This window comes from Dunckerocampus dactyliophorus, chromosome 10 (assembly GCF_027744805.1).
Source record: "Dunckerocampus dactyliophorus isolate RoL2022-P2 chromosome 10, RoL_Ddac_1.1, whole genome shotgun sequence".
Lineage (NCBI taxonomy): Eukaryota > Metazoa > Chordata > Actinopteri > Syngnathiformes > Syngnathidae > Dunckerocampus > Dunckerocampus dactyliophorus.
In genome coordinates this window covers 20323598-20342146 of record NC_072828.1, presented here as the reverse complement: position 1 = coordinate 20342146, position 18549 = coordinate 20323598, and the positions used below count along the sequence as shown (strand labels likewise).

At 41.3% G+C, this 18549-nt stretch overlaps 1 protein-coding gene across 3 annotated transcripts; it reads right to left on the bottom strand.

Annotated features, from left to right (window-relative positions):
- Positions 1 to 1003: 1003 nt before the first annotated feature.
- LOC129188770 (glutathione hydrolase-like YwrD proenzyme) lies at positions 1004 to 18316 on the bottom strand. 3 transcript variants are annotated; one of them, XM_054789753.1, is made up of 13 exons: positions 18115 to 18316; positions 15810 to 15963; positions 15582 to 15735; positions 13927 to 14133; positions 11237 to 11389; positions 11066 to 11153; positions 8753 to 8924; positions 8155 to 8311; positions 5304 to 5486; positions 4480 to 4564; positions 4295 to 4390; positions 1642 to 1833; positions 1004 to 1077 (listed from the first exon to the last, which is right to left on the bottom strand). In XM_054789753.1, the coding sequence occupies exons 1-12, from the start codon at positions 18212 to 18214 to the stop codon at positions 1688 to 1690; spliced, it is 1695 nt and encodes a 564-aa protein (XP_054645728.1). In that variant the 5' UTR covers positions 18215 to 18316; the 3' UTR covers positions 1004 to 1077; positions 1642 to 1687. The 3 variants fall into 3 exon arrangements, with proteins under 3 accessions (XP_054645728.1, XP_054645727.1, XP_054645726.1); XM_054789752.1 differs by having other exon boundaries at positions 1023 to 1119; XM_054789751.1 differs by lacking the exon at positions 1004 to 1077 and having other exon boundaries at positions 1141 to 1833.
- Positions 18317 to 18549: the final 233 nt, after the last annotated feature.

Genomic DNA, 18549 nt, shown 5'->3' with positions numbered 1-18549 from the left:
CTGCAATCTCTATAAAGCTGATCTAAGTAGCATTGTTAATTAGGGTGATTATGCAACAGTGCACATGGCTCTTTATAAAACCTCAGTACCACTACGGGTTTGGAGCTGTAAGAAGATCAACAATGAAGCAAAGTCCAAAGCAACTACGTCAAACATGTTTGAGGTGTCTAGAGAACAAGTAGCTGATAAACAATAATCAATATTTGTTTTTAGAATAACCTAACTATATAACCTGCAGTGAGGAGAATCAGGATGTTTCTTAAAGGGGACCTATTATGCTTTTCCTCTTTTCTGACCTATAAATGTCGTTACAATGTTGTATTCTGGTGTTAAATGATGCCAGCGTGTCAGATAACGAGGTTTGGAAGTCAGCCCTGAAAGCAGTTTTGGACGTCTCTACACACTACAGTTCCATTGACATCAACGCAACCCGGACTTCCATATATTGGCATGCCCAGCACCCCCGCTCTGCTTCGCTCTGTTCACGGTGTTAGCACGTCGAGCAATGGCTCCCAGGAAATGTTTGTTCGAGTGTTCCTAACGAGGCAAGCATCAGGCAGATGTGGTTGGAGTTGCTGATTCCCAGCCAGCAAGAGAAAAATATGCTCATCTGTCAACAGCACTTCACACGGGACTGTTTTGTGAACATGGGCCAATACGAAGCTGGACTATCTGCTAAACTCTTGCTGAAGTCCGACGCCTTTCCAAGGTTACTTGGTGGTGTTGAAGAGGCAGAAGAGCAAGCTGTAAGTAACAATTCATCAGTGTCCTAACTGTGTTTATTTTGTGTAAGTAATCGAACAAAAGGGGTTTGGCAGCTGTCCGGAAGTCCTCGGGAACGCTTGGGAATGTGACCAATCACAGCAGAGTGGGCTCGGCGGGAGGCTTACCTGGAGGAGGGCCGGGGTGGAGTAAATTCCACAGACTGTTTGGACGGGAGGCAGGAAAGACTGCATGAAGAGGTGCAGAGTCTGGAAGATCTAGAAAGCTTTCTGTGCGGGTTATCATGTGTAGCTGCTCTGTAGGAGTCCAGAACTCAATACAAAGGCCTGAAAATGGGTCCCCTTTGACATGGATCTACAGGAACATCAAGATGCTGCAGTTTTTCTCTGGGGAAATCTGACAAGAGAAGCTGTTCCTTAGTTATTTATTTGTGAACAAAGTTGACAATTTGAGCCCAATAGTGGTGCTCCATTCTGAACATTTCAACACACTGAATAACCATTGATAAAATCTGACCACACATAAAAAAATAATTAGACTAGTGTGAATCAAATAAACAGCATTACAAAATAAGCTAACACTTTATGGTTTCCCTGCCTTTCAATTTTAATAGTTTCCATTTCATGTATGGGTTTGCATTTTAAGCAATATAAACATACAGTTGCTCTGTGCAGTAATACTGTAGAAAGGCGACCTATAAATCAATTTAGCCACATTTAAATCTAATTTTGTAAATTGACCTGACTAAAAACATCAAACCACAACCTACTGGTTTGTGGTCATACCCAGTCTGCAGAACAATATGTCAACAAATAACACCTATGATCCGATCTTTATAAATGTATCTGTATCTGACCTAAACCAATACATGTCCAGTATATGTGGTCCAATTATTGAATGAATAAAGTCATTGTTTACTGAGATGTCTCTTGAGGCTTTACGGTCTTGTTCTGATCAATTCAGTTCAGTATCCCAGCGCACATCCATCTGATCGGGGATCTGATCCTGCCCACAGGACCTTCGTCGCGTGACTTTTGTGATTGACAGATGGGTTCCACCAGTCCCCTACTGTGATGATCTGTCCCCTCCCAAACTGAGACCTCTTGTGGCCTGGGTTCATGGAGAGAAAAAACGCCATCAGTAATCATAAAGGTGAGGTTTTCACAGTTTTCATATTTTTCCAACATACTGAGCTAGTAAATTACAGCCAACTAGAAATGTGTACTGTATGTCTGTGTCCGGTAACTGTCAGTTATATAAACGATAATATAAATTACACTATGTTACATTTTGGCAGTACTTGCCCAACACTGTTGATGGTAGACGGATGGTAGATGGTAGATCCCTACTATTTGTGGGGGTTACTACCCAAGACCACACATGAATGGCGAAAAACCACAAGTAATTCATATGCCCGTAAAAAATGACATAAAAAGTGTTGACACGTGGCTCGCTCCTCCCCCTTCAAACCCTCCTGCTAGCTTGACGTTCTCCTAAAATTTTGGATCAACATTTGCAATAAAAGTGACTGCTGTAATTATGTAAATTAGACTGAGCTTCAGAATCCTTTCTCCTCAATCGCCATTGTTCAATAGTGGCACAAACTAACAGACTAATCCAGGTTTAATCCCTAAATAAAAAAAGTGTTTGCCCCTTCCTGCTTTTTCTTTTTTACATGTTTGTCACACTTAAATGTTTCAGATCATCAAACAAATTTAAATATAAGTCAGTGACAACGCAATTGACCACAAAATGTAGTTTTTAAATGAAACTTTTTATTATTAAGGGAGAAAAAAAATCCAAACCTGCATTGCCCTGTGTGAAAAAGTGATGGCCCCTCCATTGCCCCACCGCCAGAAAGAAAGTAATTGAGATCTATCAGTCTGGAAAATGTTATAAAGCCATTTCTAAAGCTTTGGGACTCCAGCGAACCACTGTGGCAGTCATTATTCACAAATGGCAAAAACATGGAATAGTGGTGAACCTTCCCAGAAGTGGCCAGCCAACCAAAACTACCCCAAGAGCGCAGCAAAGACTCATCCAAGAGGTCACAAAAGACCTCACAACATCCAAAGAACTGCAAGCCTCACTTTCCTCAGTTTATGTCAGTGTTCATGCCTCCACCATAAGAAAAACACTGGCCAAAACCAGCCTGTATGGAAGACTTCCAAGATGAAAACTACTGCTGAACAAAAAGAACATTAAGGGTGGTCTTATGAGCCCAAAGACCTTTAGGAAAATACTCTGGAGGTTTGACAAGACAAAAGTTGAACTTTTTGGAAGGTGTGTGCCATTACATCTGGCATAAAAGTAACACCGCATTTCAGAGAAAGAACATCATATCAACAGTAAAATACGATGGTAGTAGTGTGATGGTCTGGGGCTGTTTTGCTGCTCCAGGACCCCAGAGACTTGCTGTCTACCAAAAAATCCTGAAGGAGAATGTCCGGCCATCTGTTTGTGACCTCAAGCTCAAACCAACCCTGGGTTCAGAAGCAGGACAATGATCCAAAACACACCAGCAAGTCCACCTCTGAGCGGTTGACGAAAAACTAAATGAAGACTTTGGAGTGGCCTAGTCAAAGTCCTGACCTGAATCCTATTGAGATGCTGTGGCATGACCTTAAAAAGGCGGTTCATGCTGGAAAACGCTGCAATGCGGCTGAATTACAACAATTCTGCGAAGATGAGTGGGCCAAAATTCCTCCGCAGGGCTGTAAAAGATTCATTGCAAGTTATTGCAGCAGTTGTTGCTGCTAACGCTGGCCTAACCAGTTTTTAGGTTTAGGGGGGTAATCACTTTTTCCACACACGGCCATTTAGGTTTGGGTTTTTTGTCCTCTCTTAATAATAAAACGTTTCATTTAAAAACTGTATTTTGTGTTCAGTTGTGTTGACATTGACTAATATTTAAATTTGAAGAAAACTGCAACTCAACAGCGATGCGGACCACAGAGCTGTGATTCGGCTTTTTTTAGTACATCATTTCAATGTTTTCCTTTCTGTGAAAGCCCTAAAAAGTCTGCCAAAACAAAAGAAACAATGACGCAAATTCAGGGATGTCTCAGCAAAGAAATATACAGTACAATATGCAAATATGAGCAGTTGTATGAACATGCTCTAAATATGCGTGGTTTCCAAGCAACATGTATAATAAAAGTGGCGTTCCACATCGAACTATAAATCAGTCAAGATACTGTCAGAAGGGCTGCCGTAGTGACAAAACTGAAGTCTAATTCGGGTTTCAGGTAGTGTACTTAATGACCATACCATTTGTACATAAGGAAAGGGAGCATGGCTATAAAAAAAAAAATATTGAAAAATATACACTTTACCTTCCATGCCAATATTTAGGATCGAGGCATCACAAAATATGTATTGGCCACAACAATGTGAAATAGAACTTTAAACTTTATCAATCATGAAATGAAATGTACAAGTTGTTCTTTTCATTAGTTTGAATTCTAATGAATACATGGATAAGGGGGTGAAAGGGGGCTCCTTAAATGTATTGCTAACAACAATACAGGTGCAAAAACACTAAGAAAATGCAGTAAAAGACAAACAGTACCTGTGACTGGCCAGTTGACTTTATGACCTCGTCTTCTTAGAGCCTCAGCCACCTCAGGCTTGATGCCTTCCTCAAGATTAACTAACCACTGATTCTCTATGCAGAAAGACACACATTAAATGTTACAACAACAGAATGAAACAAAGCCAGATGTGTTTCAAAATGGATGGAAGGTAGTTCTGTACTTTTGCGGTCGTGCTGCACAAAGACTCGAGGTGAATCGAGGGCTTGCTGTGGATTCATCCCAAACTCCAACAAGTTCAACAAAACCTAAACACACACAAAAAAGAATGGGTCCTAATCTTAAAACAACACTAGTGCCTAAAAGTACATCTTACTCCTTAACACCTTACTCTACATAAGGTTCAGTGACTAGATAGAGCTTATTTCATGAAATGCTGTTCTCTAACACAGTGGTTCCCAAACTTTTCACAGTCCCGTACACCTTCAGACATTTGAGCCCCCCCCCCCCCACCCCCACCCCCACCCCCCACTCCTGAATCACAATAACTACACAATGAAACATCTTAGTCTGATATATTTCACTTATTATTACATGATTATCTAATAGATTTTTATAAAGGAAAGAGCTTGTCCACCTTTATAGTTCCTTCATGAATGTACGCACATACACCAGGACGTCCCACGCTGGTGTAAAATTCACTGGCTCCTACTGTAGTAGCTGTTTTAAACATCTTCCGCCATATGTCAATGACGTGCCAAGAAACAGTGTTGTTTGATGAAGGCATGGGCCTTATAGTTTCTCTGGCCTTAACAGCTGCTCAAAAAAGTCTTACTTTTCAACTGCACACATAGGCTACTAATATAAAAGTCATTTCTGCTGACTGGCTGCATACATAGGCCTAAGGCTGCCCATTATATTCCACAAAGCGAGCTGAGACAGTCACATTAAAACTGATAAGATTTAGCTTCATTGGCATATCTTACAGACTTTATTTAAATGTGTATTTTTGTGATCCAAATTAGTCAGTTCTTCGTTACTGTATACCTGAATGTGTCCTTGCGATTGCATCATACCACCCATCACTCCCAAGGAGGCAAGGAGGCGTGGTTTTTGGGAGTCAGTCGCACAGTCAGTGACGAGCGCAGGTATGATGGTATGAAAAGGACGTTTTGCCCCAGCCACACAATTAACACTGTTATGATGAAGAGAGAAGAAGGCGCCACGATTCTATGAGGGCAGAAGAAGAGATTTGATTAAACTATTATAATCACCAGAAAGCGCATACATTCAAATGTGACATTTTATATAGACAAAACCATTACAACGAGTAGAAAATAATATGTCTGTCTACCTTTTGCAACTATACCAGCTTGCACTCTTATACAACTTTCTATTTCTAAGATTAGGGAGTGTTTGTATAGGAAAATACATTTAGGTCAAACCAAATACGTTTTAGCATAATCCCTGAATGGTTACTTAGTTGAAAACTACATTTGTCCATGTAGTGCATTTTCTGTGTGCATCACCATCATTTATTGTGTGCTTATCTCACGTGGAATACAGTACTTGCATGCACACAGAGGTAACACTGTTATCAAATGTCAGCATGCAAAATAGATCCTAAATTATGGAAATGCTTAAAGCATGCCAGTTTCTTAGTTTCTAATACTATCTAAGCCTCTGTTCAGTAAATTGGACTAACTTTTCATAAAATTCTTAACTAGGAATTGTACATACAGTACTGTAATTAGGTAAATTATATTTTTGACTGGACTTGTTATATTTTTGTTTGGGTTGTTTCAGAGGGAGAAGCAGTGCACAGTCAACTTAGAATGCCTCCTCAATCCCACCAACACGTCTTCCAATGAGGAAGAAGTGCCGCGGTGGGCTCTTCTATCTCTGGGGCTGAGGTGGTCAAAAAAACTCCTCGGTGGGAGGGCCCTGGGGGTGAAGAGATCCGCCCGGAGTTCTTTAAGGCCCTGGATGCTGTAAGCATGTCTTGGTTGACACAACTCTGCTGCATCGCGTGGACGTTGGGGCCGGTGCCTCTGAATTGGCAGACCAGGGTGATGGTCCCCCTTTTTAAGAACGGGGACCAGAGGATGTGATCCTACAATAGTTGGAAGGGTCCTTGAGGGTGCATGGGAGTTTGCCCAACCAGTCTACATGTGTTTTGTGGACTTGGAGAAGGCAGTCGACTGCGGTTCTTGAGGAATTCAGTAGGGAGTGCTTTGAGAAAACGGGGTACCGGACCACCTAATTCAGGCAGTTCGTTCCCTGTATGACCGGTGTCAGAGTTTGGTTCTGCGGGGAGTGCTTTAAGAATATGGTGTACAGGACCACCTAATTCAGGCAGTTCGTCCCCTGTATGACCGGTGTCAGAGTTTGGTTCGCATTGCTGGCAATGCGAACCCTTTCCCCGTGGGGGTTGGACTATGCCAGGGCTGCCCTTTGTCACCGATTCTGTTCATTACTTTTATGGAAAGAATTTCTAGGCGCAGCCAGGGCGTTGAGGGGTTCTGGTTTGGTGGCTGCAGGATTCGGTCTCTGTTTTTGCAGATGATGTGGTCCTGTTGGCTTCATCGAGCGTGACCTTCAACCCTTACTGGATCGGTTCGCAGCCGAGTGTGAAGCGGCTGGGATGAGAATCAGCACCTCCAAGTCCGAGTCCATGGTTCTCGCTCGGAAAAGGGTGGAGGGGGAGTGCCATCTCCGGGTCGATGATGAGATCCTGCCCCAAGTGGAGGGGTATAAGTACCTCGGGTCTTGTTCACGAGAGAGGGAAGGATGGAACGCGAGATCGAGAGGCGGATTGGTGCGGCTTCTGCAGTGATGCAGACGCTGCATCTGTCCGTTGTGGTGAAGAGGGATCTGAGCTGAAAGGCAAAGCTCTCGATTTACTGATCCATCTACATTCCTGCCCTCACCCATGGTCATGAGCTTTGTGTAGCGACCGAAAGGACAAGATCGCAGGTGAAAGAGGCCAAAATGAGTTTTCTCCGTAGGGTGGCTGGGCTCTCAATTAGAGATAAGGTGAGAAGAACTGTCATCCGGGAGAAACTCGGAGTAGAACCGCTGCCAGATGAGGTGGCTCAGGCATCTGGTCAGGATGCCTCCCGGACACCTCCCTGGCGAGGTGTGCAGGGTATGTCCGCCCGCTAGTAGGCCTTGGGGGAAGACCCAGGACACGTTAGAAAGACTACAGTATGTCTCTCAACTAGCCCGGGAACACCTGGGGATCCGCCGGGAGGAGCTGGACAAAGTACCCGGGGAGAGAGAAGCCTGGGCTTCCTGGCTTAGGCTGCTGCCCCGCGACCTTATCTCGGATAAGCGGAAGAAGTTGGATGGATGGATGGATATTTTTACTTTTTTCGCATAATATTATTATTTTTATCCCAACCTAATTTTCCCAAATTACAACTTTATTTTGTTTTATTTCTCATAATGACTTTTTGACAAATATATTTTTTCTTTAATATCTCAACACTACGCTACTAAAATGACATTATTTTTCCTCCTTTCCTTTTTCTCATAAGAATCCAACTTTTTGTTCTCCTAATATTTTGACTTTATTTTCATAAAATTACAGCTTTTTTCATTTCTGCTGTTGTTTGTTTTTTAATTTTCAAACTATTTCAACTTCCTTCACATAATTTTGACTTCTTTTCCCCACAATTTTTTGACTTTATTCTCATAACATTGTAACTTTTTTCCACCTAATTTTCAAAAAAAAATTGTCTCTCATAATATTTTATATTGACTTTAAAAAAATACCTTTTTTCTTTCATATTTCAACTTCATGCTACTAAAATGATGTTATTTTTCCTCATCATATTTCAAGTTTAGTCTGGTAAAATTGCGACTTTTTTGTTTAGTTTGCTCTAAACCATCAGACCTGTAGAGAGAAGCCGCAGTCCTTTGGCACAAGCCCACACCCAAAGCAATCATATGTGCTGTTGACAAAAGAACAGGCATTCCCCTCACTGTCAACCACACAGAAATACACCGTGTCACTTCCTGTCGGCAGGGCAGGCTCCACAACTTCCATGGCCCTAGCAAACACAGAATATAAACATAACGCTAAATCTGAGTCATGTTCTCTTTTTAACAACTATTGATTTGTTTATGGTTCTCGATGTGTGTTCCTCAATTGGCTGTCCTTGCGCTGCATCAATACACAAAACAATATACACACACATGTTGGACTAAGGTTAGTGTATTGCTACATGTAACCACATGTTAATTGGTCAGTTTTATTGTAAAATGTCATGTTTCGTATTATATTTGCTTTATAGCTCAGGCCCTTAGATCCAAAGTCTATTGTGCTGAGTGTACCAAGACTAAATACACAAACACATGCAAAGCTGACAGAGCAGTAAAGGAGAGACAACGCATCGAGGGGAAGTGAATGTCTCTACTCCTATCTAAAGTCAACAGAGTGCGACTGGCACACACTGGCACCAACAGAAACCGACGCCCTCAGGAAGACGTACCTGTCCATGCTGATGAGCTGCGCTCGCTGGTGGCTGCAGCTTTTGTCCAATAGGGTTTGCACGGGAATGGTGACATGGTCTGGGTCACCCACGTAATGCACAACATCTGTTAGTGCCAAGCGAACAGCCTCCACCAAAACATGGATGTAGTCTGGGCTATTATGGCCAAAGGCTGTAAACACATACAGGTACCGTACCTCAATAATGTACTTCCTCTCTTAAAACAAAAACTTTTGATTTAGCCACAAATACTATAAGTACAGTGGAACCCCCAACATCAAATACCCCGATTTCTGGATTTCAACCTAAAGTCAAACGCAAACTTGGAGGTCAAACCATCATGATGTGTGACATCAGTTGCGATATTAGCAAATCTTATCACTGAACCATCAGATGGATTAACTACACAAGCGCCTTTCACTTGTTCTTGGGCTTGTTGTGGGTTTTCTTGTGACGACCCCACCAAACAGTCCGTCAGTAAGTCTCCCGAGGGCAGCTGTGGCAACAGATGTAGATTAACACCACCAGTGTGTGACTGCAGAGTGAATGAATAATGGGTTTTCACTGTAAAGTGTTTTGGCTTTCTTGAAAGGCGCCATATAAATCCAACCCATTATAATCCATTATAAACGGTACCCGTGATGGATGGTGACCATAAAACTGAAAAAAGGGACTTAGAAGGGTTTGATTGCTGAGTGCCCACCAGATGCTAACATAAATAGTATGTAGCTGCATGTACGGTACAGTCATCCCTCGTTGCATTGTGGTTTGAACATCGCTCCCGCACTCTATCACAGTTTTTTGAAAATTAATTAATTAATAAATGACCGTTGTTTGGTGGTTGACTATGGACTATTATTAGTCAAAAAATGTTGAAAGACAAGTTATATGTAGTGTTCTGGTCACCAGGCAGCAGTAATGTTACATTGATGAGACATGACATTAGATTGCATTACCTTCACACTGCATGGAGTCCACCATGGCATGTCCACCATGACATAGTGAAAATAAGTTCTCCCATTCCGTGTGGAAGTGGTAAGTTTTTGGCTTCTTACTTTGTCCTTCTTTCCCATTTCGTTTGAAACCCATTCTTAAGTTTAGAATAAATAAACATCGACACTAACTACTTAGTTCAGTAGCATGCTATGTTTAAAGCGGCGGCCGTCTGTTGTGGGCCTGCAATGATCCTGGAGCCTGCACATTACAGCTGAGAAATGTGTTGTAAATAATAAATAATAGGAGTGTACAGGTGACTATAAGGGTGCTATTTCATGTCTACAGGGCTCGAAGAACGACAAAAATCTTATTTAGAAAGTCATAAACAGGTACAGTATTCTATGCTCTAATTATAAAAATATTCAATTTGTTAATATTGAATCTTACTTTGCGGAAATTCACTTATCGCTGACGGATCTGGAACCAATTAACAGCGCTAAACGAGGGATGACTGCATAGTAGCTAATTACTAGCATGAAAGAGACCAGATCTCTTCTAGTTTTTCTCTCTATGAGTCCATCAGGTATCTTCAAGGGTAAGTAGTTTTACTTTAGCTTAGTTTTAGTTAGTTTTCTTATACTGTAACTTGTACTGTAAACTCTCTCTATACTTGTATGCTTACAGTTAAGAATGTTAGGAAATCTTATTTTCAGTTAATAACAGTTTAATTGGAGACAAGAACAAATTAATGAACATGTTTTCCTATTGGTAGCAATTGTTTTATACTTAAGACAACTTGGAAACCAATCTGACTTTAGAGGTTCCACTGTATAGTATTCATTTACATCTGCAACGCATGCCAGCTAGTGTGGATGTGCGATAGTATGTTACGTAAACCTCACTCCCCACTTAAGAGCTGCACTGGACAATGGGCTGATAGCACGAGGCCTTTGGCCCACTGACACGCGCTGCTCGACTTAACTCTCATTGGGTGGGGATGTGTGGTGGTTGCACGCCTATAGTATCTGTAATGGATATCGAAAGTGAACCAGTCCCTTTTAAAATAACTGGTTTCTCTGTTGTCAAAAAACAGATCAAAATAAATATAACAACAACTTTAAACAAAATGTATAAACAAATATGTAAATTCTAATCGGTACAAATTGGAAAATAAACAAAGTTGTAAGGGGGAAGAAGGGAAGCCCTTTGGTGTATGAGTCGATCCCCATAGTTTGCCCAATCTCCTGCAAAAGTCACTCCTTTTTGCAATTATTTTTTCAACTTCTGGTCAGATTATCCTAACTAGGGTGTTAGATGAAAGTCCAACAAGTATTTAGGAGTAAATTCACCTCACTAACATATAATATTTATGGTTACCTTTGAGAGGGAAGTTCTCCAGGATGTTAAGCAGCAGCAGAGCAGCCAATCCTTGACTGTTGGGAGGAGGCTCCCATAGACACACACCCTTAGCACACAATGGACTCAATTACTCTGCTGGCCATGTTATCCAAGCAGAGATGCAACATTCAACTTTAAGTTTAAACTCACCTTGTACTCTGTGCTGATGGGAGTGACCAACTCACTGTCATGGCTACTGAGGTCATCCAAGGTCATGACGCCTCCATGCTGGGCGATGATGTCAACAATGGCTTGAGCCACTCTGCCTTGGTAGATTGCTTTCTTTCCACGCTCCCCAAACTCCTGGTGACATATTGTACCATGCATAGCATAACATAACCCAAATGACAAATGTGTCGAAAGTTTCTAACCGAGGGCATATAAAAAAAATGTACACAGCTATGATCTTTGACCCCAGCTCCCAGCTGTACATTCATTAAAAATACTTTTATACTAATATTGATAAAAAAATCTGTTTTAAAATGAACATGGACCTACTTGACAATTAACATTAGTTACCTTGGTCACCTTGTGTAAAATACTAGATGACTAGTTTTGTTAATCACCGTCATTTTTTAAGAATATAGTATTGGTTAAAAAATGACAGCTGTAAGAAATTAACATGAAAAAGGAGCCTATTCTTTAAAGTCCCACTGGGACTATAGTTACCGAAGTGTTCATTTAGTATAAGCACTCTTTTGAACCCTGCATTACACATTGTATGTGTGGAACACAAATAATCTTATTTTAATGGTCCCAAGACATGTGACCCCTGCATTTTATAAGAGTGACCTGTCCAAGCACACACCATTTGTGACTAATTTTATTAGTAGACAGTAGCAAATGGGTGTGGAGTGGGGTTGAGGGGATTCACTCCCACACCCGTGCCCCTATGACAGCCGGAGAGAATCGAATGTGGGACCGCTTGTTATAGGCCAAATTCTTGGCCGTGCCGCCGTTGAATCGATCAATGTATTTACCAGGAAGGTGTGTGAGAAAAGTCTGGTAGTACTTCAAAGAGCTACACCATCAGCACTGAGGAATGACTAATAATAACTGATGCCATGGAAACCTTCCATCAATGACACTGAGGTCACCGCCATTGTTTCATATGTTAGGATGACCGGTGGGTGATTGTGTGTGTGTGTGTGTGTGTGCAAAGTGTGTTGTCCGGGGGAGTGTTCCCATATTATCACATGACTAATAACTGTCTGATACACTGACACACACATAGGCAAACTTGTTGGTACCCTTCCAAGAGAGAAAAACACACAATGGTCACTGAAATAACGTACTTCATTACTTAATACACTTAAAAATAAATGAAAACGTATTAAACTCATGAAAATCTTTTTTTTTTTTTAATTATGGCACTCTTAATTCAATATTGTGTTGCACATCGTTTTGAGGCAATCACTGTAATCAAGCAATTCCTGTAACTCCCAACAAGATTTTCACACCTGTCCACAGGTATTTTAGCCCACTTCTTGTAAAAAAACTGCTTCACCTGTCTCAGGTTTGGAGGGTTCCTTGGCCAGACTGCAAGGTCAAGGTCAAGGCCCAAAACCACTTCACTATCTGATGTTTTCTCCTTGGGTGGTTTTTGCTGTGTGTTTTGGGCTATGACCTTGTTTTGACTGACACCAAGCTTTACGACACTGAGCAACACATTGTGCTCCAGAATGCCGAGATAGTCTTTTAAATTACACCGCACATACTCACGACGCCGGATGCAGCCTCCTTCATGTTTCACAGTGCGTACAGTGTCCTTTCCTTTGTATGCTTTATTTTTGCATCTGTAAACATAGAAGTGATGTGACTCGCCAAAATGTTTTGTCTCATCTCCCCAAAGGACATCAATGTTTGATTTTCTTTAGCTAATTTTCAGCCATGGTTCTCGCCAGGGAAGAGTGCCATCTCCAGGTTGGGAGTGAGATCCTGTCCCGGGGCCTTGTTCTCAAGTGAGGGAAGGATTGAACACGAGAACAACAGGTGGATCGGTGCGGCGTCTGCAGTGATGCGGACTCTGCATCGGTCCGTTGTGTTGAAGAGGGAGCTGAGCCGAAAGGCAAAGCTCTCAATTTACTGGTCGATCAACGTTCCTACCCTCACCTATGGTCACCGAAAGGACAAGACTGTGGGTACAAGCAGCCGAAATGAGTTTTTGCCTTTCGGGTGGCTGGGCTCTCTCTCCCTTATACAGTAGATAGGGTGAGAAGCACTGTCATCCGGGAGAAACTCGGAGTAGAACCCCTGCTCCTCCACATTGAGAGGAGCCAGATGAGGTGGCTCGGGCATCTGGTTAGGATGCCTCCCTGGAGAGGTGTTCAGGGCACGTGCGACCGGTAGGAGGCCTCAGGGAAGCCCCAGGACACGTTGGAGAGACTGTCTCTCAACTGGCATGGGGACGCCTCGGGATCTGCCAAGAGGAGCTGGATGAAGTAGCTGGGGAGAGGTGAAGTGTGGGATTCCCTGTTTAGGCTGCTGCCCCCGTGACCCGATCTCAGATAAGTGGAAGAAGATGGATGGATGGATGAATTTTCAGTCCATTTGTACTTATTACTTTTGCCAGTTTCAAGTTCTTCAAGTCGTCTTGTGTTTTTCATTCTTTTCCAGAATAGTACCAACTATTTTATTTTGTGTATATGGTTGAGGTGTCTGATGTCAGAAAACTCTCCGGGGTGGACAAGATTCATCCTATATTCATTAAGACTCTGAATGTTGTGGGACAGTCAACAATGCGTGGAAGTCGGAACCATTACATCATCCATGTAAGCAAACACGTTTTAAAAGTGACAATGAAAAAAAAGCTTGCTATTGTTTTTTACTTTTTGATTTACCTTAAGAGTTTGGGCAAGGAAAGGGTTCCTGAATACTTCTCCATGCTTGGGAGGATGACCGTCAATCAGCAGGTCTCCACCAAGTTCCTTCCCTGCATCTCGAAGCTCAGCCACTGACTGTGCCCAGAAGTGAGCTGTAACTTCAGCAACAGGAAACCCCACCTCGGCCAATTCCACTGCTCCAGTGAGCACCTCCTGGAAGGACAGCTAGGGGAAACAGGAAAAGGAAACACATGCTTATTACCTCACAGGAAACCATACGAAGCAGGACGTATGAGTCATTGTTTTGAAAAGAAATATCGCCCGGAGAGCGTGCAAGGCAGGGCTCGAAGAGCAATATGTTCTTTCATGTTACAGTCTCCAAAAGTGTCCAATAAGACCAGAAAAAGTAGATAACTTTGTAGCTAGTGATTTTTTGAGTCACTAAGTTGTTAAGCAGGCATCACTGAATTCCCTCCTGCTACGTCTTCTTATTCTCTGGCGGACCTGCTGCGTATAAAGTACAGTATGTTAAGAAGCACAGGTACGATGCCGTCAGCTGTACAGAGTGACGACAAGCTACACAAACAGCCCATTATGATGTATACCAAATTTATTTGCGGCCGGCCGCCACAACAAATTAATGTATAGGAATCATTAACATACTCACATTTAACAAAATGTTTCATGTTGAACATCAAGTAGATATAAGTTTATATTTTGGGCATAAAACAAATAACGTTTGTGAACGTAATTATGCAGAAAGCGTTTTACCACTTGAAATAAGACATGACTATCATAAAGAGCACAAAATGTGAGCATAAAAGAGAAGTACCTCAATTCTAAAGTCTTGTCAACATTATAAGGATTTCCATTAATCTGCAATGGATTATTTCGGGGTGATTTGACTAAATAAATGAAAGGAAACTTGAAAGCCCGATGTCAGAGCGCCACGTTCTCCGTCTAACGTCAGTAAACACTTTATTTGAATGTGTCTGTGGTGCACGTGTTTGTGTTTGTGATTAGGCCTGTCGTGATGATTAATGTCCTACAAATTATTGCCGATAAACAATATTATTGTCAACATTATTTTGAGACCATTTTTTTACTAATATAATGATAATACATGGCATAATAACGCAAAAGAAATCAAATTTAATTTGTCAAGAGCATTTAACATTGTAAATGGAATGTCGAGAGTTTCTAAATTAAACAAATTGAACAAACATTATTTTAAATTGAACAAAAAAGACAAAAAACGCCAATGAAAATAAAACTATTTTAGCAAAAATTGCACTAAATAAAAATCACAATCAATCGCAATATTTATCATTTTCATTATTGCCTGAATACTGACAAAAAAAAAACTTTTGCTGGTGTTTCGGGACGGGGGGGTTAGTTTGTGATGACATTCCGCCACGATTGAGCGGTCCGCCGGGGAAATACTTCCCCACAAAAGTGTTCCTTCTCATCACAATGACCTGTTTGGTTTAGAGAGGAGGAAATCAAACACGCATGCACATGTCAATATATGAAGGCCGGCAAAATTATCTTTTTTAATTTTTTTTATTTTATCATGCCGTTAATTGATTTATTGTTTATCGTAAAACAGGCCTATTTGTGATGTAAATTAGGTTAAAATGATTTCATACAAATAGGCTAGTAAACAGTCATACCTTGTGGCTACCAAACAGCTGCACAGTATCACACCAGCATGCAGGTGCCCCGGGAACTGTAACATTCAGAGCATCAGTTTCTGGAGGCGGGGCCTCAGCACTGTATCCTCTGTCTTTGAGGAAGTCCAGAGTCAGGCGTTTGGGCGTACGACCACTAGGAAAACAAAAAGAAGGGTATGTTTTCAGTCCATATGACGACAAGACCAAAAAGCAAAGCAAAGCATCTACCTGCCATTTATTCCTCTGATCTCTCCAGTGTTGCCGTTGAAGAACAAGCAGAAGGCGTCACCACCAAGACCAGTGCTGCCCGGCTCTGTAACTGCCAGCGCTGCTGCTATGGCAACCGCAGCATCTGCAGCATTGCCGCCACGCTTCAGAACATCTGGATAAATAGACAAAGCTATGCTTGTATGTGATTTGCTGCTAAGTCTGAAGATTCCATTGTTGCTATATAGTCACACATGTGGTTTCCTTTCTTTGTCATGTCTACCAAACATGATTGCAAAGGTGTACAGTACTGTGCAAACGTCTTAGGTCACCACAAGCTTTATTGTTCTTCAGAGCAGTGATTTTGACATGGAAAAACAGTAAAAAAAAATAAATAAATATATATATATATATATATATATACTGTATATACTGTATATCAGATAGATGCAATTAGCAGGATTACAGTAAAAATACAAAACCATTTCAACCAAACTTCATAGAGCAGTGGCACGTGAGGGGACTGAGGGGTCCACTCCACTCTTAGCTGAGACAAACGATACCTGCTTTCATGTCAGAGTTTCCAATAACACCAGAAAAAGTGTCTAGATTTGTCACTAGTCGTGTTTTTGAAGAAGAGTATCTCGATGACTCTGAATACTCACTCAGTCGTTGCTATAAAAGTTGCTACATTGGCAACACTGATCCCTCCTGCCATGTCCTCTTATTATGTGGCAGACCAGGGGCCTCATCTACAAAGCTTGGGGCCGAAAAGTTGCGTATGCCGTTTTCCACGGCAAGTATGGTACCTATAAAAACACAACTCTTGACGTGAGATTGTGCGCACCGCTACGCTACCTTTCTAGTTGGCTTACACACTTTTTGGAGACATGGCAAAAGGGCGACGCACATTTTAAGTCATGAGGTGAAATCATGTGTTAGAAATAAACACGCAATGGAAGCCAGTGATGATTTATCCATCATCGCATGAAAACATCACGCCGTTATTGACTTATAACTTTGTCATAAACACCATTACACACCAGCGTATAGCATCCCAACTAAAAGAGACATGAAAAACACAACGCAGCGTTTGAATATGTAATCATTTTGGGGTTTTTTTAACCATGATAATATTATGTGTGCGATTATATTAATATTAATCATAGCAAACATCAGGTTGTCAATTAAATAATTCTGGGGATTAAGTTCACAAGACACAGAGCTAATATGTCCTCGATGCTCCGTTTCTCGCTTTTCTTTGGACATTTTATAAAAGAAAAAATAAAACAGTTTTTCATTGCATATAACAAGTATGTCATCAATAGCAACATTTATTTACCATGCACGGCCTTTATTTGTGAGTGTCAGGGCAGCGTGTGAAACTTTCTCTTTCATTTTCCATTTTTGTTTTGTTGTGCTATGAAATAACACACAATTCCTAAATGACAACATTTTTTATTAACAAGCTGTATATCAAACAATGGCTGCCATTTTACTCAAGGACGCACATTGCGCTGTTGTTGGCATGATGCTCGACACGTCCACCTCACTCTCACCGTCCCGGAGCAAGCCTCGCAGGCCAGGGCTGGATGGCACTGTTTTGTTTTGACTGGATGGATTTTTGATGGATTATTTTCTGTCATTATACTTATTTGTATCACAAAAGACCCCTGTCAAACGTCCTTCCGGGACCTCCCATGAAGAAGGACAGACGGACCACTGCAAATTTCTTTGAACATGGTGTGTTTGTGTGTGCATGTGTGTAAAAAAAATAAAAATCCCAGAAAAATCGCAATATCAATTCTAAGCAAAAATATCGTGATTCACTTTCATGCATTCATTTTTACAGAATGTGCAGCCCTACTCCACCATTGTTTTGTTTTTTTCAGTGTTGTTAAGTTTGGCCTTGGCGGAGGTCTATTCTAGTTTTGTGTCCATTTAAGTACAGCAAAAACAACAAATCGAATGGCTTTTCTACTTCGATGACTTTTGCACAGTGTTTAAATGTAAGTTGTCTGTGTTTACTTGAAGACTAAAATGAGAGGGATAATTTTTCATGTGTTTTTTTTATTATTGCACTTTTTTATCTTGTTTATGATTTAAAAATACAACAGGTGTTCTCTTCGACAAGCTAAATAACTGGTTATGTATAAGTTAATGCTGTTAGTTAGCTTGTGCATTGATGATAGCATCGTTTCCCCAGACAAATGAACTCACAAAATCACCATAATTACCATAATTATTTTACGTAGTTTTTTTTTTACCCATCATATTTTTTTTTCTCCATGTCCCCTCCGGGGCTCCGTAACAAATATCCACTCACCTAGTCCTACTGTCGAAGCGAGTTGCTGGCTGGATGCCACACAGCCGTGTAAACACACTATAGGTGACCGACGAGAAGAGAAACCCAAGTCGCTGTCCATGCCAACATGTTATTTAACAACTATGCATCGCAAAAAATCTATGCGACACTGCAATATGAAAGAACTGTACCGAACGTGCAGTGAAACAGCTTTCTCACTAGCCGATCGGTTTATTGGGCATCGATTGCATTTGGTCAGCCACAAAGAAATCGATGGTCGATCATATCGATAATTGGAAACTGACGGAAAACAGTTCCACAAAAACACCCTGTAGATTATTTATTAAACAGACTACAAAGATTGCCAGTAATGCATGTGAACGACATACATATCTATGGTTAACAGCACTCCTGCCAACGCACTTCCTCTAACTCTTCTCCACGCTCAGGCTTGCT

Excerpts from the sequence above, each read along its gene's own strand:
- LOC129188770 (XM_054789753.1), bottom strand. The coding sequence starts at position 18,214 with ATGGACAGCGACTTGGGTTTCTCTTCTCGTCGGTCACCTATAGTGTGT. Across the intron at positions 15,736-15,809 it reads ATCAGAGGAATAAATGGCAG|TGGTCGTACGCCCAAACGCC; the intron begins GTAGATGCTTTG and ends TTGTTTTCCTAG. Across the intron at positions 11,390-13,926 it reads TCCTTGCCCAAACTCTTAAG|GAGTTTGGGGAGCGTGGAAA; the intron begins GTAAATCAAAAA and ends ATATGTCACCAG.